General features: G+C 46.9%; 1 protein-coding gene across 1 annotated transcript in view; it reads right to left on the bottom strand.

The window, feature by feature from the left end:
- Positions 1 to 23,197, bottom strand: part of CLCN1 (chloride voltage-gated channel 1) — a 31,574-nt gene extending 8,377 nt beyond the window's left edge. Inside the window, exons 1-14 of the mRNA XM_062197810.1 lie at positions 23,018 to 23,197; positions 20,386 to 20,503; positions 19,863 to 19,994; positions 19,249 to 19,377; positions 18,898 to 19,031; positions 16,321 to 16,398; positions 15,225 to 15,303; positions 8,564 to 8,689; positions 8,155 to 8,239; positions 7,823 to 7,924; positions 7,419 to 7,503; positions 6,669 to 6,818; positions 2,275 to 2,344; positions 1,987 to 2,097 (exon numbers count right to left, since the gene is read on the bottom strand). Coding sequence (XP_062053794.1) covers positions 1,987 to 2,097; positions 2,275 to 2,344; positions 6,669 to 6,818; positions 7,419 to 7,503; positions 7,823 to 7,924; positions 8,155 to 8,239; positions 8,564 to 8,689; positions 15,225 to 15,303; positions 16,321 to 16,398; positions 18,898 to 19,031; positions 19,249 to 19,377; positions 19,863 to 19,994; positions 20,386 to 20,503; positions 23,018 to 23,197 — 1,579 coding nt within the window. The remainder of the gene's footprint in view (positions 1 to 1,986; positions 2,098 to 2,274; positions 2,345 to 6,668; positions 6,819 to 7,418; positions 7,504 to 7,822; positions 7,925 to 8,154; positions 8,240 to 8,563; positions 8,690 to 15,224; positions 15,304 to 16,320; positions 16,399 to 18,897; positions 19,032 to 19,248; positions 19,378 to 19,862; positions 19,995 to 20,385; positions 20,504 to 23,017) is intronic.
- Between the last annotated feature and the right edge of the window lie 909 nt (positions 23,198 to 24,106).

Below are 24,106 nucleotides of genomic sequence, written 5' to 3'. Positions count from 1 at the left end.
CATTCTTAGCTTTTAAAAGTTTGAATGAATCTTAACTAAACATTTTAAAATCCAGTTATGACATTTCATCTTGATGAAAAGAATTAATGACTGAATGCAGTGAAAAGCCAAGAATCATGCTGTGGACTTGGATCAGTAAGACCTGCATAAGATCCTGATTCTACTATTTCTCAACTGTATGAGTAGATCTTAATTATTGTAGAATACCGTGCTCTTGTCTGTAAAGCAAAAGGAGTCCTTAAATGATTTCTAAGGCCATTACAGATCAAAACCTTTATGGATTCTATAAGTTCTGTGAAGACAGAATTGGTCTTGCCTATTTTGTTTGTTTTCTGACTTATATATCAACTGTATTTCTCATTTAATATATGGTAGAAATATCCTATGGGGGAAATATCAGGAAAGTACACATGAAAGTGTAACAAGACGCCGGCACCGCAGCTCACTAGGCTAATCCTCCACCTGCGGCGCCAGCACCCTGGGTTCTAGTCCTGGTTGGAGCACTGGTTCTGTCCCGGTTGCTCCTCTTCCAGTCCAGCTCTCTGCTGTGGCCCGGGAAGGCAGTGGAGGATGGCCCAAGTGCTTGGGCCCTGCACCCGCATGGGAGACCAGGAGGAAGCACCTGACTCCTGGCTTCGGATCAGCACAGTGTGCCAGCCATAGCGGCCATTTGGGGGGTGAAACAATGGAAGGAAGACCTTTCTCTCTGTCTCTCTCTCCCTCTCTCACTAACTTTGCCTGTTTAAAAAAAAAAAAAGGAAAGAAAGAAAGAAAGAAAGAAAGAAAGAAAGGGCCCTATCATTATAAAAAAAAAAAAAGAAAATGTAACAAGAAAAAGTCACAAATGAGATATATTGGATGGCATAACATTACTTGCTGGTGCATGCAATGTATTTCAGAACCAAATTATCACAAAACGTACTGGACAAGGTACATCAGGGAGAGTGATCTGAAAGGTATGAAGATGGGGAATAAGAGGATATGACTTTGACTTATGAACACAGCTTTTGTAAAGGGACTATGATAATGGGTACCATATGAGCTATTAGTGTTTCTCTAAAAGGGGAGGCATGGCCTTATGTGTTAAGGGATTCTGGTAAAAAGAGAAGGGAGGGAGGAGGCATAATGACCCTGGGGACTAAATTGGTTGCTGTATTAGAAGTGGCTCTATCTCAGAAGTCATTTTAGATTAAAGAAACTAAGTGAAGCAGCTAACTTGCTCTATGATCATCTGGGTAACAACTGGCAGGAATACATCTCGAGCTCATGTTTCTCAGCTCTTACTGCTCTGCTTTCAGTCTCCATCAGTATCGGCACAGTTCAGGTTGAGTGAATCTGAGCCAGTCACCTGCACTATTGGTCCCATGACTCTTAGGAAGAAAAAAAAATCCTTATCAAACATTCACACACAATCCTAGTGTATTCATTCTTATTATCTCATTTTTATCTCCATAATCCCCTTTCAACACCATGAAACCAACCTTATGGAAGTTCAATATGAGCTAATGAGAGTCAGAGCCAAGGACTGATTATGTGGATAAAATAGAATTAAACAGTACTAAATTAAAACTATATGGGGCTGGCACTGTGGCATAGCAGGTAAAGCTGCCGCCTGCAGTGCCGGCATCTCACATGGACACCAGTTCAAGTCCCGGCTGCTTCACCTCCAATCAGCTCTCTGCTATGGCCTTGGAGAGCAGTAGAAGATGGCCCAAGTCCTTGGCCCCTGCACCCACATGGGAGACCCAGAAGAAGCTCCTGGCTCCTGGCTTCAGATCGGCCCAGCTCCAGCCATTGCAGCCATTTGGAGAGTGAACCAGTGGATAGAAGACCCCTCTCTTTCTCTGCCTCTCTGTAACTCTGCCCTTCAAATAAAATAATAAATCTAAAAAATATGATATTATGTACCTAGAATGAAGATATAATGGGAGAGTCTGAATGTAGGCATTTTGGGAACTCAGTGCTTGGGATGGGAATGTGTCTCACCAATTACTGCATAGCCCCCAGGTAGGATCTTGTAGATAATGCCATCAAATAAGATACCGTCAGGGAATAGCATGGCCATGATCTCTCCTACCAGCCTTCCAAACGCGGCTCCTAGAGAGAAAAGTGGAAGGATGTGGTGAGATCCAAGTTCCTTATCCTGCATGGTTTCAGGCCAGTCTCTCCTGGGGTGCTAAGACAAAAACCTGCAGCATCGCAGACCTTTCCTTAGTTTCTCCATATCTCGATTGAGGCTCTCGGGAAGAGCCCAGGCCTCCCATCACAACTTACCTAACACAAACACGGGCATGAAGCCTCCGCAGGGTATGGGCATAGTGGTGGCCACGATGGACATCCAGAACTAGGGTAAAAAGAAGCATCAGAATACCCTCTAAATTGGCCCAGAACACACAAATACACAGCCAACTCCCTTCCCCCATCCTCCTTCCTGCTTCAAGAGTCACAGGAATCCTGGAGAGTGAAGCGTTCTTGTCTTTCACCTGTCCTCCAGAATCGAACACGTGGAGCTGTTAAGCTAAGAGCTCACCAAACACAACACGACAAAAAAGTTGGCTAACCCAAATCCCTTCTGCTTTGAGTGACTGTGTTTGCCTTCTGGCAATCTAGAACAGGGAATGTACCCCGCAAAGGACTTCTGCCCACCATCTCTACTTAGCCTAGAAAATATACCTCAGCAGTGTAGTTTGAAATTCTTGACGCTGAAGCATTCCTTTTCCTAGCCAGGTTATGTTTCTGAAAAGGAGGCCCACCTCTAAGTGGCAGATATCTTAATGTCTTAGTAACTTAGTGTGTGATCAGTTTAGCTTTGCTATAACCATTTACAAAACCATCTAAATGGCAAACCTCCCAGAAAAACATGGATCATTTGCTTTGACATTAAATCACCTAAACAAATATCAAAAATTAGATGTCTCCAGGCCATACTGGATAGGCAAATTGAGAAAGCCAGATAAGCCAGCCGGTATAATAGAAAACATCTCTAAGGGCCACTTTGTAAGGTTGCAGTCCAATAGTAACTGGAACAATTTTAGCAAAAGCAATATGTGCATTCTGAGGCAAAGAGTACAAAAGAATTGATAAGTAGAATGGAAAAAGGAATATTGGTTGAACTTTTGAAATATCTACAAAAACAATAAAATTATGAGACATAATATATACTAAGCAACTGTTTGCAAATTGTTTATAAAACAAGCAAGCCAATCTGGGAAAAGTATCTCAAACTAATTAGGTGCACGATGGTAGCAGCTAAAGGTCAGAATAAACTATCAGGATTAAAGTATTTACTATTTTAAAATTGTACCCATTGCATTGTAAACCAATTGGAAAAAAATGTCTCAATTTTCTGATCTTAGGAAGAATTCTCCTAAACCAGAGATGATGTCAAGAGGTAATGACAAAGACCCTAAGAAAACTGCATCCCAAGAGCTCCAAGCTTGTATTTTCAAGAGAGAACACAACTATTTAAAACAGTAGCAAAGTACAAAGTTTACTATGCAAAATGCGGACACTAGAGAGGGTAGAGAGTGTATTTTGTTATTTCTGTTTTCTCTGTGCACGGGCACAGTGTTCAGTAAACGTAAGTAGGTAGGTAGGTCGGTAATTAAGGTAGGCAGTAGGTAGGAAGGACAGAAGATAACTTGGCCAAATAATATGCAGAGTCTCCCAAAAGATCGTGAAAATGTGCAATGTAAAAAATTATCCATGGATTTCCTAAGTTTTTTGCACCATTCCATTTTCCGACAGACTTTTTGAAGCATCCTTATATTCATGTACAGCAGCAAAGGCCTTCTCAAAGCACCTAAGAGGAACGCTTACCCAGGGCAAGCTTGTTTAAAATGTAGATGACCAGTCCCATGGGATGCTAAGCATCAGACTGCCTGGAGACAGAGTTCTAGGCACTTGCACTTTAAGCCTTGTAAGTGATTCCTTGAACTGTCCTGTTCCAACTCTTTGAAACAAGTACATGAAAGCCATAGGGGATTTTGTGGGCTCAAGTTAATTTGAGAACTCCAGTAACACAAATAAAAGGTGGCCGATCACTCTGATTTCAGAAGATGAACTTTAGATTATCCTCCAAGAGATGTGTAGGAACAGCATCAGGGTCAGAGGGCACTGAAGTTATCCATTCATTTAACACAAAGGATGACACATGAGATTAGCCCACTATATTTTTTTAAGCTCTAGCACATGAGAGAAAAGATACAGAAGTAATATGGAGCACAGGTAATTCCCAAGGTTTTAAACATCCAATTCTAGAGAACGGGGAGACCAGAAATCCATTATCAAAGGTTTCACTATATTTCAGCCCTTTGAAGAAGGAGTGGCGTGAAGACACGGCAAAAAGAATCCTACAGAGCCCCAGATTGTGCTGAGACCTTACTGATACTTGGTGATAATGTTCATCTTCTGAAAGGGGAGCTGACAAGTTGTAATTATATTCATCTCATTGTAAAAGCCCTTGACTGATACCATGATCGTACTTTCTCTGTCTAGAGGTTGATGAAGGTTCCCTTCATCAGTGCCAGGAAAGAGCTGAGATGAGGATCTTTTCTGCCTGTACGGACACTGTAGAAGACCACATGGGCTGAAGTTCAAACCAGACTGTGGAAAAACAGTTTTTGTCACTTCTGTATTTTAATTTGGCCATGTGTCCTATTTCCCACTCTTTGGGAAAAAAAAAAAATAAGGGCATAGTTATGTGTCCAATGATTACAAAGTGAAGGGACTGGAAAGCAGTGATAACTGGGTAATGTCATGGATTAGGAGCACTGAGTGGTTTTATGTTTATATGCATCACAGGCCTGCTGCAAACCATTGAGCATGATAGGCAGCCCAGGAAGAGAGTTTCTTGATACGCACATTATCAAGGATATAATTCAGTTAGAAATTAATGATGGTGACATACAGTTGAGTCTTCCTATATGACCCAAGTACTTTTCTCAAAATAAGCTCTCATCTGTGAAGAGGAATCCAGATACATACTTGGGAATCTGGGAAGATGGAATGTGTGAGGGGGGCCAGGGAAAGTAGAAATGTTGAAAGTTAAACAGAATTGTGTTTTTCAAAATCTTAACATTTTAAAATATATATGGTCTGTGTTACCATATATCTCAGTCTGGAGGTATATAAGAGAAACACAGTTAATATCATTAGACAATGAATTCTAGCATCCCATCAAAGTTGGACTTGGTTACTGCTGATGAGATTGTACACTCAACAAAGAATTATGGGAAATTAAGGTTCATAAATTACAGAAGATGAAATATATAAGAAAAGTCCAAAAATTAAATCCCTAACAAGATACTGAGAACTTCTTTATGATAAAAATATCAAATATTTTGAAGGAAGAAATGAAAAGATGATTACATTTCTAAAGTTGGTATGTAAAATATGGAAGCTGTTGACCCAATTAATCCATGTAGTGGAGACTGAGGAAGAACATAACAGAAATAAAACTTCTAGAAACTGACAGCAAACCCCGAGACTGGGAGTGATGAAGTTGAAACCTCGTGTGTCAAGTATCAGGCATCTCTAATCATGAGATCATTGGCAAGTATCTTAAATGAGCAGGGAAAAACAAAGAAGAGAATTTTAAAATAATTTTCAACTGCAAGCAAACGATTAGCCAAAGATCTACAAACAAGTATTGTGTACTTGGCACATAGTGAGTGCTATATAACATAATTGAGAAAATGAACCTGCTGTAATAACTACAATATAAATATAACTAGTGACTCATATCCTGGGAACATGTATATTCATAAAAGGTATCATAAATAAGTTAATAGCAAAGTAGTCCAAAGTATGAATGCTCATGTGGACAAATGTATAAATGAGAACCCTAATACATGAAGATATTCAAATATTTAAGAAAGACATACTATTAGTAAGTGGTAATCATTAAAAAGGAGAAAAGCAATCAGCACTTGTAATAGCTGTCACAGCAAGGGTGGAAATAAAATGCCTCTGTATAGGGCAGCGATTGAGACTTCTATAAATACGCAATCCTCGGGAGGCACGTATGAAAAAGAACTTATATAAAGAGATCAACTTTTGTTTCCTAATTGAAGTTAGAAGAAAACGACTTGAAAATGGCAAAATCCTCACAACCTCACTACCTAAAGAGAGAATACCATTTATAAAAATCATTTATAGTCACTAATAAAATTGATTTATCTCTTTTGAAGTTTTTCAAAAGAGATTACCCACAAACTGGGAAAAAAATGAATGTGCAAATCACCTAAAAATGAATAATCAGATAAGGGGAGAATGCAGTACCTAATTATCTAGTATGTGGGAGTAATTATCTAATATGTGGTTAATTAATCTGAGGCTTTTACACAGTTAAATCTTGCTAAACTCTATCTGTCCTTGTCTACTTGGCAGCTGTAATGTCTTAATAATTTAACAAGTAGGAACCATTAGGAAGGTTATTATAATTATGCCAAACACCACGAAGTTGACATGAATGGAGCAATTAACCCAGATACTGGTTCATGTCTATAGATGAGCAATTCACTTGGATTGTGGTTTCCAAATGATGTCTTTTTACATTGGAGGACAACCAGATAAAGTTCTAAGCCATCATACACTATGCAAACCCCAAGTTAGTTCCTACACTGAAAACAGAGGTTTCAGGGGTCAGCAGTGTGGAGGCGCAGTACCTTCATGACAAAGAAGAGAAAGATGATGATGACAACGTTGACCTTGGGGTGAATCCACACAGCTGACTGTCCCAGGCTTTTGGGGTCACCCACGTGCTTTACCCACGTGTTGTTGTCAAACAGGGTACTGATAGCTTCACGGGGCATCAGCTGTGAGAGGAAGAGGCAGAAGCAACAAGTTCTCCTTTAGAAACCCTACTCCTGGGGCCAGCACTGTGCCACAGAGGCGCAGCCGGTTAAAGCCCTGGCCTAAAGCGCAGGCATCCCATATGGGTGCCAGTTCTAGTCCCAGCTGCTCCTCTTCTGATCAAGCTCTCTGCTATGGCCTGGGATAGCAGTGGAAGATGGCCCAAGTCCTTGGGCCCTGCACCCACATGAGAGACCCCAAAGGAGCTCCTGGCTTCAGACCGGCACAGCTCCGGCCGTTGTGGCCAACTGGGGAGTGAGCTATTGGATGGAAGACCTTTCTCTCTCTCTCTCTCTGCCTCTCCTTTCTCTGTGTAACTCTGACTTTCAAATAAATCAAATAAATCTTAAAAAGAAAAGAAAAGAAAAGAAAAGAAACCCTACTCCCCAGTGTCATTATTCAAGGGCTGCCTTTGTCTATTGTGGGGCAAATGGCCCACACTCCAAAGCCTGAGGGTCATCTGTGCTGCCCCTTCCCCTCCACTGCGGACCCTGTCCTAGCTCAGGAACCTAGTCATCTGCTCAGTGACCTGACCCCCACCCTCGGACTCCCCTACAGCTGACCTCTCCAGCCATGAATTGACCCACTCCTGGTGGAAAGGTGAATGAGGCGATGACAAAGGTAACAATTCCAGGATACAGCAGGCGGCTGAAAAAGAAACAGGAGTTAGGCCTCCCCCACCAACTCAGCCAACCCACAGTGAATACCACGCTGACTTTGGCGAGCCCAGGTTTCCTGTAGTCCATGGTAGTCTCAGCTCTTGAAACAAAGAGCGCTCTCGTTGCCAAAATATAATCTTTAAGAGGAGACCACATGACTTGCTGCCTACTCACAGTATCAGGGCTTCCTTATATTTTAATGTGAGATACCTGCAGGCATTTAGTGCCTTCCACGAAGATAAAAAGGGCAGAACTCTTACAGAAACCAGAAAGTCAATGGGTAGGGCAAAGGAAGGGCAGTGACTCACTGCTTAGCCAGAAACTGGCTGAGGGCCTTGTGCTTTCGGACGCCGAGCATGACTTGGCGATGCAGATACACAAATACAGCTCCCAGGAACCCACAGCAAAGCCTGAGGGTGCAAGTTACAGGGTTGGAACCTTACAGGCGTGAGCCCTCATCCCTTGGACCTGGCCGCTGTGGGGAAACAAACACCAAGCTGTCCCCCGTCCCTTTTTACCCACCTCCCCTACAATTTACACTTTATTCCCATCCCACCTTCTTCCCTGCTTGGGTCTCTTCCAATCCACAGCCTCACCCCACTCCCTGCTCACCACACCCAGAGCAGGTGACCCCACTGACCCAATGACAGCAAAGGCTGGGAGTTCCTGCAGGTCAAAGGGGAAATCCATTCGGAAATTGGTTCTGAACAGGGCAGTGATGGTGACTAGAGGATGAAAAGGCAAGCACTGCAGATGGAGCTTCACAGAAACCCACCAACAGGGCAACAGAGGCTACCGGTTTCAAGCATTCCTTCCCTCCTTCCTTGAATCCCAAGTTCTCTCTTTCATTTCCATGTTCCTATACACTCCACGATTTACTCCCCCACTCCATGACCTGTATCCATGTCCTGTGTATGCCCTTGGGCCTTGGCCCCACTTCCCAAACAATGAAATCTGTTCCTTTTCCAGACCTCCTATGGAGCTTCCCTCCACGCCCCATTTCCAGCACCCCGGTTTCAAACAACCTCTTCCCCCAGAGTGTCTGTTACCAGCATCCTTGTTCCACACTGCCAGCACACGGAACACAAAGGCACTGAATGTGGCCGCAAAGAATCCTCGCCAGTAGTTGCGAACTGCAAAGTAGGTAGAGGTGACCTCGATGCTGAACAGCACTCCTGCAGGGGCAGCACGGGAGGGTCAGGTGCAGAGGAAGAGAAAGGCTATTTCCCACACTCCCACCCTTGGGCCTGAGGAGCTTTTGCTGAAACTTGATTAGGGGCTGGGAAGAGCAGTACTGGAATGCCATGACCTCTTGGAGTTCCATGCTCTAACCGCATACCTCTACACACTAGGATTATTTATTTACTTTCATTTTATTTGAAAGGCAGAGAGACAGAGACCCTCTGTCTCTGATTCATACCCTAAATGCTCACAACAGCCGGGGCTGGGCCAGTCCAAAACCAAGAGCCCAGAACTTTGAATCCAAGTCTCCCTTGGCAGGGCCAAGGATCTGAGCCATCACCCACTGACTCCCACGGTGTACATCAGCAGGGAGCCTGGATCAGGAAGAGCTGGAACTTGAACTGAGGTACTCAGATTTGGGATGCAGGTGTTCCATAGAGCATCTTAACCACTACACCAAATGCCAGTCCCTAGCTTTTTAATTTATATTTTTGAAGATGAGGATGTATTTAATAAGATACAGAAAAAAACAGGGATGAGATGGATGCTCAGCCATCAAAACATGAGGATCAGTTCATGCCTCCTCACTCCTTGAATGTAGGTGCAAGGGGTTCATGACTGTTAGAAACCCCTGGAGGGTCACAAGTAGTTGAAAACTCTCCAGAAAGCTGAAAAGCAAGAAAGCTCCCAGAGAAGGAGCTGAGCAAAGTTGCCAGGCAGAGCTCAGGACCCGCACAGCCCCATCTGTCTCCTATCGACCCCTTTCACTGCATACCTTGTGAGACCTTTGGAAGAAAGGAATAAGGAAACTAGGAGGGGGCTTTGTAGCAACTGACAACACTCAATATTTGGAGAAAAGAAGGCAGGGAGTCATCAAAAACTTTAAAAAGGAAATTAATATAAAACATTCACCTTAAAAGGACCAAAGCTAGGGGGAAAACTAAAGCTAGAAGATTTTATAAAGCATACTGAAGAAGGTGGGTGAGGCAAAGGAAAGCTAATTAGTAGTTCTAGCTAGTACTGTTTCTGAGAGTAGATGCTGGGGCAGAAAGTGAGGTAGATATATAGAATCAACAGAACGATGGGTAGGGACAAAGTAAGGAACACTGATAGCATCAGGAGCAACGCTGAAGTAACAAGATGCTTGGACTCTGATTAGACGTAGAGTAAAAAATAATGACAAATTACCTAAAACCTAGCTAACTCTCATCTTTACCAAAAACGAGGAGGGAGAACCAAGGAAAAGCAGTACTAATTAGATACAGGGAGATGCAGTGGCCTCAAGTCAAACCATGGCCTAAGCGAGATTTGTTTCTTTTATCTCAGTGGTGAACATGCTGGTTAGCCCACAGCTCCCTACCTGCTCACTCCTCAGGCAGCGTCTCGGATCCCAGGAGGGTTTCTTCTCCCTGTTCTATAAGTCACCTCTCTCTAATCCTTCTGCAGCTTCACCTGTTCTTCCAAAGGTGCCGTCCACACTGAATCGTGCACACCTGCCAGCCGCCCCGTCGTGGAGCGGCTGCCGTACTTTAGAGGATTTCTCGCGGTCAGCTCCCTGTCACCTTGTGCAGGAAGCCATCCCCGGTGCTCCTCCGGTAGAAACCATGCATCCATCACCACGTTCACTCAGATTTGTGGACCATAAGCACCACTCAGATCTAGTTATGTGTTCACATTTCTGACACAATTTCTCTATGGCTGTAAATTCCTTGGAAATCGATGTCTACTGCAGTGCCAGGTGCCTCATCAGGGCTCAGTGCCTATTCTCACAATGAGCAAGAGAGGAAAGAACAGGACAAGGAAAAAGGGAACAGAAGAGAAAAGAATGGGTGGAATTTCAGAAAACAGAGTGAAGCGATGGGTAACCTGGGGTAGACAGAGTTTTCCAACCACTCTTCTTGCCCTGCTCTCTAAATCATATCAGGGAAGACAACTGGCTCTGTGGCCTAAACGGAAGATTTGACACAGTGGGGATTAGATGGAAGGAGTCTCTCTCTCTCTCTCTCTAACCAGTAACAAAAGCAAAGTCAGTTTTGATTTGCCTGGGTGTAAACTATCCAACTTCAATTTTATTTTACAGCAATTTTTGAAATCTTGTGCTAGGTTTTCTTTCCCACAATGTGGATCTGGGACACATTCCCTAGCAGTCTGTCACTACATACTCAGGAATGAGAGCTAATTTTAATATTAGACGGAGCCAGACATAAAATGTGCAGCTGAAAGGAAACAACGCATTAAACACACAAACAGCTTTTGCAAACTTCCACCTCACAGGTTCTGCAACACCGCTCTCTTCTCTCTAGACTCCTTCTCTGGCTCCTCTACCACTTCCTGCGCCTCTACTGAGGCCAGGACTCGGCCCTGGCTCTCTCAGCCTTGCTACCCACAGCCACCCTTTCTCTCGATCTCATTTAAGCCCGCGGTGTCAGCGGCACCTGTATGCTGCTGATTAGCAAAGCTGTGCTTTCAGGCCCTGTCCTGAGCTCCAGACCCATCCTCCCGGCTGCCCACCTGATTTCACATGGATATGCCACAGGAACTCGGAACTCAATGTGCTCAAAATGAAATCAATCAGTTGCTCTGCTTCACTTTCCCTCCCCTCAATCTTGGTTCCTAATACTACTATCTACAAACTTACCCTTATCGGAGCCTGGCTGTTGGCCTGCACCCCCTCCTTGCTTGTGCCTCACAGCCTCAGGTGAAATCAATCGCCAGGTGGCATTGGTTTTACTTTCTACTGCTCACCTTTATTATCCTATTCTCTCTCTCTTCTGCCTCTGCATTTAGTCTCTCATTATCTAGCATGAGGACTATGACAACAGTCTTCTTGTTAATCTTGGGTTACTCCTGCTAATCCACAGGCCAGTTTGCCTGTGCCAAAGAGACTGGGTGAATATGCAAAGCTGGCCATGCCACATATTTTTTCAAAATTCTTTTATGGCTTCAATTTGCCCATGACAGCATTTCCCAAAGTCAGGTTTGAGAGATACTACAAGTCCCAAGAGATAGTCCCTGCAAAAGGGGTTCTTTGGGAAATGCTGCCTTAGATTCTATTTTGGATATTCATAATGTAAATCAGCAAATCAAATGGCCTGATGATTTTTCCAATTAAAAAAATCTGTTTAAGCAAGTGTTTTCTGATTTGACCTTGGGACCATTTTTATATGTTACATCTAAAAATACCATAAAAAAACTGTTCTGTAAAAAACACATTTGGACAAATCCTAGCCTAAAGAATACAATCTACATTCTAGTGCATGATGTCCTGTACCCCCAAGAAATACTCATCTATTGTAATTAGTTCCCCAAGACTCGAGTTTGTAATGCTCTTTCTTCTATCCTGAATACCTTGTTCTAACTGTCTTCCTTGGAACGTCCTACTTATTATTTAAGCTTCATATCAAATACTACTATAAAGCTTCATGGACCTTTCCAGGCAGCTTAGAGGAAAGTTCCCACTTGCATTTTGTCTAGGCTACCATGTGACACTTATCTGAGTGGTCTCTGATGCACTTGCCTGCCTGTCTACCCTTTCGACCATGAATACCTTGTAGAGTGCAGGATCAAGCATAGTGCCTGGGACATACAGAAATAAGGCATTTAACATTTTAGTAGAGTGTTGAAATATATTTGTTTCCTCAGTGCTAAGAATTAACAGCTGGAGCTGGCACTGTACCATAGTGGGTTAAGCCACCATCTGCAGTGCTGGAATCCCATATGGTCATGGGTTGGAGTCTTGGCTTTCAACCCAACTCCCTGCTGATGCAGCTGGGAAAGCAGTGGAAGATGGCCCAGGTGCTTGGGCCCCTGCACCCATGTGGGAGACTTGGAGGAGGCCCCTGGCTCCTAGCTTCAGCCTGGCCAAGCCCCATCTGTTGTGGCCTTTTAGGGAGTGAACCAGTAGATGGAAGACTCTCTCTCTGTAACTCTGCCTTCAAATAAATAAATAAATCTTTTAAAAAATTAACAACTGCCATCTTAACACTAATTTTTTTCTTTTAGAATTCATCTATATTTATAAAGGAAATCAAGTAATGCTACCTGCAAATACACTTATCATTTGCTACTTAATACAAACAACATGAACACAACACTTTAATTTCTAAGTGATGAACAATTTCTTGTGTTAGGAACAATGTGCTATCTGTAACTTCCCTATGGTGTTTACTTTTGCCATACTCTACACAGGACCAAGAAGAACCTTCCATCCTTATTCACCTCAGAAATTCCAATTTCTAGCGGGGGCCGGCACAGTGTGGCATAGTGGGCAAAGATGCTGCCTGGATTGCCGGAATCCCATGTGGGTGCTGCTTCAAGTCTCAGGTGCTCCACTTCCAATCCAGCTCCCTGCTGATGTGCTTGGCAAAGCAGCAGAAGATTGTCCAAGTTCTTGGGCCCCTGCACCCATGTGGGAGACCCAGAGGAAGCTCCTGGCTCCTGGCTTCAGATCGACCCAGCTCTGGCCATTGGGGCCATCTGAAGAGTGAACCAGTGGATGGAAGACCTCTCTCTTTCTGCCTCTGCCTCTCTGTAACTCTGCCTTTCAAATAAATAAATGAATCTTCAAAAAAAAAAAAATCTAGCTGATTAAAGACAATGTGAAACAAACAACAATTAATTATTTCTATATAAAACATTCTTCAAGCCTTAGGCGAACAGTGGTATAAATGTAAGTGTGAACGTGTAGAAACACATGTAGAGATTCAAACACACTGTCCTTCACTGACAGGGACTAATGGCTGTAATGACCAGAGATGACACTGCCTATACAAACAGAGTGCCGGCTGGTGATCTCCTTGTGCTGTGCATTTTGTTAGCACAAGGTAGCATGATTCATTTTCATTAACGTTAAACTCTTGTCCATATGTCATTCCGGAGACAGGTACTTTTAGCTACATGAAGGACTACTCTGTGCAAAGACTGATTACATTTTCATAATTGAAAAGAAATCTCTAACAGCTGGTCATTTAAGGAGCGTATGCCTTTCTTGCAATTCTGTTCCTTCAATTGTCAACTTGGTGTCCTTTTTACCACCAATGACTCCAAGTGAATGATCCATATAATCCCTGCTCTGTTACTCTGGCTACAACTGGTTGGGTGAATAAACAAACAGATGTAAGTGCTTTGTCTCACCATATCCATTTTTTAGTCATTCATGATAAGGAAATAATCTGAAATCTCACCTTATACATGTACAAAAGGGAAAAACAGCTTTAAATTGTTATTAGGGAACAAGTATCCTTTAACATTCCCTCTAAGTACTTCTTGTTTAAAGCTTACCATTATAGTAATTCCCCCATGCCCCACTCACCAATGGTTTTGGTAAGTGTCCATGCTTTTAGTTTATCCAAGGACAAGCATGATACAAAAATATAAAATGGAAAATTCCAGCAAACAATACGTTTTAAATTGCACTTTGTTCTGAGTAGTGTGATGGAATTCTCTGTCTCACTCTGTCTGGCTCAGGATGTGAATCATACCTTTGTTCAACATATCTATGCTACCCACTTGTTAGGTACTCCGCCATTACAGTTGTCAGCTAGAAGGTCATGGTATTGCCATGTTTGTAACCCTTAGGTAGTAGCCTAATGCTATGTCATAATGCCTACATCATTCACCTAACTTTATCTCCTCACTCAGGCATTGCACCATCTCACATCATCATCATACTATATCATGAATATAGTAAAAAAGATATTTTGAGAGAGACCATATTGCTATAATTATTCTACTTTATCATTAGTTTTTGTTGTTAATCTCTTACTGTGCCTATCTTACAAGTTACACTTTATCATAGGTATGCATGTGTAGGAGAAAACACCTTATATTTAGGGTTTGGTACTATCTGCAGCTTCTGGCATCCACTGGGAATCTTGGGACATATCCCCTGTGGATAAAGGGAAATTACTGTAATCTGCTAAATAATCATTAGCCTATAAATACCAATATCAACCAAGATGCAAAGGTCCCATGGAGTCTTGGTTCATAAATAACTTTTTTGAGTTAGTCAGGTTGAATCCAAGTTTCATCACTTCCGGTGTATTGAGAATTAAGTTTCTGAATGAGTAAAAGTCATCCCCACAAGATGAGAGGGTGGCTGCTGTTAACTAAATAAGCTCTTCCCAGACTCCTACATCCTTAATGAAATACAACACAATGAAAGTTTCCCTTGGAGCAGGAAGTATCTACAGTCCCCTGTTACAGGATGCAATAAGTGTAGGGCAAAAATATCCAATAATACAAACACGTTTTGTGGAGACTGTTTTTGTTTAAATTCCTGGCTGTGCAACTGGTTACCCGAATGACCTTGCTCAGATCACCTGCCTTCTTTGTAATTCAGCTCTTGCCTCTCATCTAGAATACCTGTCTCACAGAGAGCTCGGCCAGAGTAAATGCTTACAGTGCAGCCTGGCAGGCACTAAATGCCCCCTGAGAGTTAGCTGTTCCGTTAGAACAAGCACACTGGCAACACCAGCACTTGGGAGCAAACTCAAGCAGGGCTGGGGTGGGAGGGGATGCATCACTTGCCTCCAAGTGGCGTCCCGAAACAGCAGCCGACTCCCACCGCACAGCCCACCGTCAGGATGTCAGTGTAATAGTATGGCTGCTACTAGGGGGACAGACAGACAGACAGACAGGTGGGAGGAGAGGGGAAGAGGGCCAAAGAGAGGAGAGGAGAACAAGTAGGGACAGGGAATAAGGAGGAATTAGAGGCCAAAGTCACAGGGAATCACCACGGTCCCATCGCGCCTTGTTACTCCTAGGCTACCAGAAACCCAGCGAGTTTGGCAAACAGGAAGTGACCTCATAGCACAAGGTCAAAAAACAGAAAAATAAAATGTAGGCAAATAAATGATCCCTAGAGAAGGTCTGGAAATGGAGACATCCATCGTGAGAAGTAGCAATAGCAGACTGGCAAGGATTCCAGACAGAACAGTACTAACAAGGCCTGTAGGAAACAGCAGCTGGTCTCAAAAAATCACAGCCCTTGGATGGAGAAATCCAGGTGCTTGAAGATCAGGGCTGTGATCAGCGGTCACTCCCTGGATGCCCACTCACCAGTCCTTTTGGTGAGCACCACCCCTTCCACCCCAAAGCTATGGCAGCCACCCACTTCCCCTTTCAGGTCTGGCTCAGGCAACCGGGATAGGGAGGAAGTGAAACTTGCCTCCAACAGGGGCTGCAAAGCAGCATCCCACGCCCACTGCGCAGGCTGGCACCAGGAGGTCAAGCTGCCCAGGCACGGTCTGCAACAGAGAAGCACGCAGGACCAGGAGGGTGGTGGGGTAGGACAGGTGGGCATTAGTCAGCAGGGTGAGAATGGAGGATCAGGAGCTGCAAAGGGACGGGGCAGCACAGGAGGGAAAGGCGGAGGGGAAGTGGCATGGGGGGTGGTGTGGACCTGCACGGGCAGCAGGGGGCAGGCCTGACACGAATCAGCATAGGGGGGGAAGGATGGGCTTTGGAAGTAGGCAGAGAGAAGAGGGTGCATGGATTAGTGCGATGCCCCCTTCAGCATGCCAGCCAGCCCAGAGCAGAGGCAGCCCGCCCGACTCCCTGTACACACACATTTGGCTTTTGCCCACCAGCTGACCCCTACAGAATTGTCTGGCTTCAGCCTTACCTCGTAGACCCCACAAAACACGGACATAAACTTGCTGAGGACAGCAGCGCAGATGCTGGCGATGTGGACAAAAGGGCCCTGGAAGAGATGAAGAGAGCCAGGCACGGGGTGAGAGGTCGTGTTTGCAGAGCTAGCGTGTCCTGCTCTGGGGAGGTCTGCTCTCACGATGCCCCACCCCAGAAAGGAAGGGCAAGGACCAGCCAGGGTCATCTCATTCCAGATCAGCCACTGGCATTACCTGGAACAATGTGCCCACAAAGGTGGGAACAAAAGGAAATCTCCAGAATGACATGGGGACTGCAGAGGCCCGAGGAGGCTGGACAGATCTGTGCTGCGTGGAGGCTTCAGCTCCACCCCTCACCTCCCAACTAAGGCACGCTTGCGCCAGCCACACAAAGCAAAATGGGACAAAAGGGGACAACCAAGGGATGTGACGGAAGACTCAATCACCCAACGCCTGCTCCTCCTGTGTGCAGATTACACTGGATGTGGACACACAGTGTAGCTCTTCAAGCAGTGACCTCACTTGTCATGTGCTAACCCTTTGCTGAAGAACTAGATGATACAAAGAAGGAGGTACCTTTCTCTGAAGGGAGGAGAGAACTTCCACTTTGACTATGACCTTGTCTAAATATGATCAGAGTCGGTGAACTCAAAAGGCTTCCATAGCCCTGGCAACTCATGACTAGAGCCTAGGGAGATTACTGACGCCATAAACAAGAGTGTCAATTTGTTAAGTCAACAATAGGAGTCACTGTGCACTTACTCCTCATGTGGGATCTCTGTCCTTAATGTGTTGTTCAATGTGAATTAATGCTATAACTAGTACTCAAACAGTATTTTACACTTTATGTTCTGTGTGGGTGCATACTGTTGAAATCTTTCCTTAATATATACTAAATCAATCTTCTGTATATAAAGATAATTGAAAATGAATCTTGATGTGAATGGAATGGGAGAGGGAGCGGGAGACGGGAGGGTTGCAGGTGGGAGGGAAGTAATGGGGGGGAGAAAGCCATTGTAATCCATAAACTGTACAAAAACTAGTCTTAAAAGCTCCTCCAGGTATATTAAGCAGTAAAAATGTCTGCATTGTTGAAATGTGAATAAAAAAAATAAAAATAAAAAAATAACTAGATGATGCGGGGCCGGCACGGTAGCACAGTGGGTAAAGCTGCCGCCTTCCAATGCTGGTGTCCCATGTGAGCACTGGTTCAAGTCCCAGCTGACCTGGATATCTGCTAATGTATCTGATCCAGCTCTCTGCTAATGGCAGGGGGAAAGCACAGGAAGAAGGCCCAAGTGCTTGGGCCCCTGATACCCACATGGGAGACCTGGATGAAGCTCCTAGCTCCTGGCTTTGGCCTGGCCCAGCCCTGGCCATTTGTGACCATTTGGGGAGTGAACCAATAGACAGAAGACCTCTCTCCCTCTCCCTCTCTCTCTCCCTCCCTCTCCTCATCTCTCTCTCTCCCCCTCTCTCTTTAACTCTTTCAAATAAATAAATGAATGAATCTTGGCTAAATCTGCCGCACAGACCTGATTTCCTGCACGTACTCAAGCAGGGAAGAAGGACATGGCACCGTGTCCCAACAAGACAGTGGAGCAGTCTGCTTAGCTGATGCCCGGCAGTTTTCTCGGGCTTCAGTCCTCTCTCCCACTCTGAATAAACTGCTTTAGCCTTCAACCAGATTCTGATTCATTCAGGCAGCAAAGAAAATAAAGGAGAGGGAGAGGGGAGCTGGGATGGATGAGGATGGGATGGGGACATGTGCTCAGAGTAGGTGGTCTGCAGAGGCCTCCCGGAACTGGTTGTAACTGAGAAAGGCCTTGGATGAAGTGAGCCATGATGGAATCAGGAGGAAGAACGTTCCAGGCTGAGGGGCCTGCCGAGCAGCTGCCCGGAGAAGGGGACAGGCTTCGAGTGGACGAGGGACAGGAACAAAGTCTTGTGGATCAAACTGAGGACCAAAGACTGGACAGATAGGCGGGACTGAGGTGAGCACAGGTCTCAGAAGCCATAGTGAGAAGTCCAGAGTTCACTCTAGTGGATGGAAAACCATCAAGAAGCTCCTGACCACAGGTCAGAAGTGCCTGACTCCATTTTCAAAAGATGCTGCCGTGGGAAGTGCCAATGGCAGAGGACAGAGAATGCCTGTGAGAATAGGACTGAAGGGGACCTGAGTGTGCCACCTGGAACTGGTCTGGGTTACCACTAAGGCACTGGTTCTCAACGAGGGGAGATACTGCCTTGTAGGGGACATTTGGCAATGTCTGGAGACATTCTGATTGTCACAACTTGGGGCTGCCACAGGCACAGGGGTGGAGGCCATGGAAGCTGCAGTACACAGCACAGATTCCCAGCCTGAATGGCACTCTGACTCCCCAGCTCTGGCGTTTGTGTCATTCCACCACAGGATTAGGACCATCCAAAGCATTCCCCCGCTCCTGCACTTTGGCCCTGGCTCTATTCCGGACCGGCACCGCCCGCTTCCTCTCCAGGGTGCCCTCTAGACGCAGCACCATTCTCTCCCACTGAGCACTTCTCCCAGCTCACACCTCAGCAAGCAGACCCACCTCTTTCCCCACAGGGATGCCACTACCAAGCCCAGCGGTCAGGGCAACCACCTTGGCCACAAAGGCCTTGATTGTGAGATACTCCTTCAGGACAACCCCGCGAAGGATTGTCTTCATTTCAGGGATCCCAGAGCCTGAAAGGGTAGCAGAGGTTATGTGCAGATGCAACCTGGAAATCCCACGGGAAATGAACATTCAGCAGGTGGAAACGGGGGCTGCAGAGGGAGAGGCGGTGGTGAGGAGGACAACAGCAGAGCTGGGTAAGGGCTGTAGGAGAGTGGGGGCAGGAGGAAGACCAAGGGCATGGGGTACAGGCCCACCGGGTTGAGGAGTGCCGCAGAAAGTTCTCACCAACCGCCTGGGGAGAGATGAGGTGGCAGAAGAGGGCGCTGAAGAGAATGAGAGTAAGCGGGAAGGCGACCCAGACCAGGAACTGCAGAGGGAGGCTGGGCTGCATCTGAGCATATGTCCACTTGTAGGCTGCAGGGACACACACCTGGGGTCAGAGTGATGGCGGTGGCACGGCGCACCTGTGTCCACGGCACGGGATTGCATGCTGGGTGTGTCCCCGTGACACAGTCCTCCCACCTGCCCCTCCCCAGGTGCCACCCCTCTCACTTTACATGTGGGAAACCTGAGTTTTGGCAGGGGAAGTGTCCTGGCGGGAGGCGGCCCCTGGCTGTGCCCAGAACTGAAGGAGTTCCCAGGACTCTGCACTTTCAGTGCTGAACCTGGGACAGCCCTGGGGGAAACTGTGACAAGCTGGTCACCCATTAGAGCGGCACCTGCAGCTTGGGTGGAAGGGGCATGAAAAATGAGTGTGGGCCCCAGCTCAGGCTTGTCTGGGGCTGCAGACCCAGCAGATCCCCTTGCTGTGCACAGCCCCTCCCCAAACACACGGTGCTCATCCTCAGTGGAAACTCTTCAGCTGGAGAGGCTGAGGGCAGGGTGGAAGCTGAACGAACCCTGAAGGCTTTTGGCGCTGACATAGTCCATGCACCAGCTGACCAGAGCCATCAGTAGGCCCAGAAGCACCAGAAAGATCCAGTCTTCCCCTAACTTTCTTCTCACCACATGTCCCAGGCGGCGGACACAACCTGGGAAGAGAAAAATGTAACAAACCAAAGAGAACAGCAGCTGACCAGTCACTGCTTTGGGCGCATGACTGCAGAGTAGAGGGGAAGGACTGGGCCCGTAGGGTCGTCTGTTCAGCTTAGTGCCTGGATTTCTCTTTACCTCTCTGCCAACTGCCACTCCTTCCCTTGCAGAGCCCAGTCCCCCACGGATGTCTGCATTCCTCTCTACAACTTTGATTTCTGGGGTTGGGAGAGGGATAGGAGGGAACAAGGTGAAGTGTGGAGGTGGTCAGGGAGGCACCTTCTCCTTAGAAGGGCTCTGGGAACGGTATGTACATCAGGGCATCCAAGTTATCCTCCTAATCCCTGTACCTCCTTCCACTCCTGTCCTTTATGCCTCATTCCCCATCACCTTGACATTTAGAATAGTGATCCTCATCACTGCTGTCCAGGGTGGAACGGGAGCCCATCTTCCTGGGCATTCCCATGCCCTGCTCCTTGTCTGGCAGTTCTTTGTGATGGCCATAAATCTGTGTGAAGAGAGAGTGGTCAGTGTCTGTCTTCTTGAAGAATGACAAAGAGTAGATAGAGGGCAGCACATGATCTCTAACAAAACAGAACTTGCTCTTCTGAATTCTGGGTTTGGAGCACTCCATGGAAGTTTACTTCCCTCAGTTCCCCACTCTCCACTCACACGTTTCCCATGCTGCACCTTGTCTGTCCATCCCCAACTTCGACCCATACATTCCTCATGTTGGACCGTGGCAGTAGCCTTCATCACGGAGGCCAAATTCTACTTTAAAGAACAGGTACAGAGAACTGTGCCGAGCATGGGAATCCAGATCAGGGAGGTACTTTATGTGTCACCATGGATGTCTCTATAGTTTCCCGCCTGCCCCCTGGGAAGCCAGTGTGGACAGGGTGAAGAACGGCTTAGCCAGCGGATGACTCTCGGCTGCACTTTGCCGTGGCGTTTAGCCTTTCTTGAAGTACGAGGGTCCTCTGTCAAGCTCATCTCTAGTGCTTGTATGCACAAGCAGTAGCAGTCCTGGGAAAACCAATCTTTTTCCCAAAACAAGATAACTGGGCCACCACCAACATGTGAAGAGGACAAAGCAGCAACTCTCAGACCTGGTGGCCCTCCCCTCTCCTCCCAATGCAGGGCGCACGCGCGCGCGCGTGTGTGTGTGTGTGTGTGTGTGTGTGTCAGGGGGGCAGGCGAGAGCTCTACCCACTTTTAGCCTGCCCCACCCCACTACACTGTCCTGTGAGAGCAGGGTCAGGTCAGGTCATTGCTGATCCTGGGAGAGCCTGGGTGGAAACCTGATTTCACAATACCAGCAGCAGAGTTTTATGCCTCAGTCCTGAATAGGCACATGCTCATGGCCGTTTCCTCCAATGGGATGAGGTTAATGACTGAGGGAGGCAGAGCTTCCCTCCAAACGCTAGCTGGGACCCAGACGGGGAAGACTCTCCCAGAGGCCCCAGCTCTCTGAGTGCCCAAAGTTGTTGGAAGACACCACCAGAGCCAGATCTGCCCCGGATGATCCAGTGCTAACCACCACGGTGTTAGGGCAGGGTTACAAGAGGGCCAGGAAGAAATCAGAACTCAAGTGTACAAGTGATGCAATGTTTGGGATCTGTTAAAAAGTACACCAGTGTGTGTGGAGGGGTGAGGGTGGGAGTGGGAAGGATAGATGAAGCAATAGTGTCAAAATATTGACAGCTGTTGGGAACTTCGGGGTTCATCATGCCATTCTGTTTCTGTGTAAGTCTGGAATTTCCCATTATAAAAATTAAACTTAACTCCAAACTCCTCTTCTTTGCTTTCAAGGCCCTCTGCAAACCAGTCCAACCCTGCTCCAGAACTAACTTTCCATTTCTTTCCAACATGGCTTCTGGCTTGCTCTGCCAGCTTTCCCACTGTCACTAGTAAGGGCCATAACTGCATTTCACTCAAGCTGTTGTCTCACCCAGAGCTCGGACTTGGGCGAGACAGCACCGGACCTGAGGGTCTTTCTGTCCAGTCAAGGCCTCATTCGGACCCCACCATCTCCGGGTAGCCTTTGCAACTCTCTCTTGGACCCTACACTGATGTTTGTGTCCCCACTGGCCCCCAACCATTTCCAGGAGGCACCTCTGCACCTGGGGATTGGTTAGGGACTGACAGTGGATCCCCGCAGCCCCCAGTGCTGCAATCACCTGCATGAACCTCCCCCTCCCACCCCTAAACCGAAAGAAACTGCAGGCTCCTTGTTAGTGAAACTGCCTTTAAGCTCTGATATCTGGTCTCTCTGCACATACTCCATCCTCTGCCACACTTATTCATCATAGTTTTCATATTTTGCCATGCCAGTTTCACACCTCTCCTTGAGCTGTGCCCATCCTATTCCCCATTTCCCAGATGTCAGTCACCTGCCAGTGCCCACCCCTGGGGGACAAGTATCCATGGACACCCATAATTTGTCTGCAAGCTCTTCTTGCTGGGATCACATTGCTGCAATTTCCAGGTGCCTTCACAGCTGATAGGTTCATACAGGAAATGTAACCAAGCTTTCGTGCGGCAGGTAGGTCTTTGATTGCAGATGAACAACTCAGTCCATCCTCTCCCCTGTCCCAACTCCCTTCTCCTGCCTTCTGCAGGACTCCTTTGTGTGTGTGTTCTGCCAAGGGTCGAATGGCAGAAAGCTGGTGGTGTCTGTACGTGGGTGAGCGTGTGGAGACACTAGCAGCACCCGGTGGTGTGTGCTCCTACACAAATCACTCCATGCAAGTTACATAAGCCCAGGCTTTCCACGCACGTGTGGCTCTGCCATTTCCCAGTTTCATCTATTCTGTTAGCAAAGTTATGTAAAAGCTCATGTGTTTCTCTGTAAATGCATAGTTAGGTGACCCCAGACCTTGGATTTTCAGCTTTTGAACACACATGCTTTAACTTTTTAAGAAATAACACTGCTCTCTGTTTTCATCTCATTCCTAATTTCCACCAATCCCTGGTACCACTGAGGCTCCCCAGTCTACCCCCCTTCCCGCCCAGGCTTTACCTGTGTGGGGTGAACGTTGTGACGAGGGCCTGTGTCCTTTCGAAGTCGGTGCTGGAGGCCCCCATTCTCAGAGGGCAGTCCATAGCTGGTAGAGTGCTCAAAGGGCATATACTGGTACTGGGGGGCACTGCCCCACCAGTTCTGCTCACCCCCATGCCGCAGTGCCTGGGATTGCTCCATGCTCCCCCCCTCCAGCCCTGGCCAGGCCTTGGCCTGCTTGCCCCGTCCTACCCCCAGGGCAGCTCCTTAAGCCTCTGCTCCTGCCTGTCCCCAAGGCGTCTGGGGCAGCATGCCCACCTCCAGCTATTTATAGCTACCTCTCCACCACATGACCCCCTCCCCCCCCCCCACTGCCACATCTGATCTGCCTGGGGTCGAAGCAGGTGTGAGAGCAGTGCAGGGTGGGGGTTGGGGAGACAACCTGAGGGACAGCCCCACAGGGAATTCCCTTTGCAAGCCAGGAGCACTGTTCCCCTCCTTACTCACTAGAAGGCTTCCAGCCCCACACCTCTGGTCCCTCTGTAAATACTGCCCTGCCCAGGATGGGAAACTGCTTGGTATGCTGGTAAACCTGTGTGCAGAGCCGGGTCCACACTGAAGCCCTCCCAGAACCCCACCTCTCCTCTCGAGTGCATGGACCATGAAAGGTGTAAGACTTGAGCCATAACTCACCTGGGAGAGCAGCTGATGCCTCTCTGCCATCCCTCCCTGTTGGGCTGATCCCAGCTCTGGGTCTCCTCAAGGGCTAGTCCTCATCTGGCTCATCATCTTCTGTCTGGCCAGCTCTCCCAGCATAGCCCGTTTCCACTTTGCCCCTCCAGCTCTGTCCTCTCTGCCAGAGGCTGCTAATAACACTTCGGTGCCATTCCCCTGATCCCACCCTTGTCACCCACTGGGTGTGGAAGGCTTGTGGGAAGCAGGGGGGAGAGCCCTGGGTTCTAGAATTCCTCCCTCTTCCCAGACTCCTATGTGTCAGCCACACTATCAGCCCAGATTTATGAGGACTGAGCTTCATGTAGGCTGTGCGGATGTACGCACAGCAGTTCTATCAGAGTGCGTGAGATAAAGGGAAAAAGGGAAGTAGGCCAG

This window comes from Lepus europaeus, chromosome 1 (assembly GCF_033115175.1).
Source record: "Lepus europaeus isolate LE1 chromosome 1, mLepTim1.pri, whole genome shotgun sequence".
Taxonomy (NCBI): Eukaryota; Metazoa; Chordata; class Mammalia; order Lagomorpha; family Leporidae; genus Lepus; species Lepus europaeus.
Note: the sequence above shows the minus strand (reverse complement) of the source record. Positions and strands in the feature narration are given on the sequence as shown.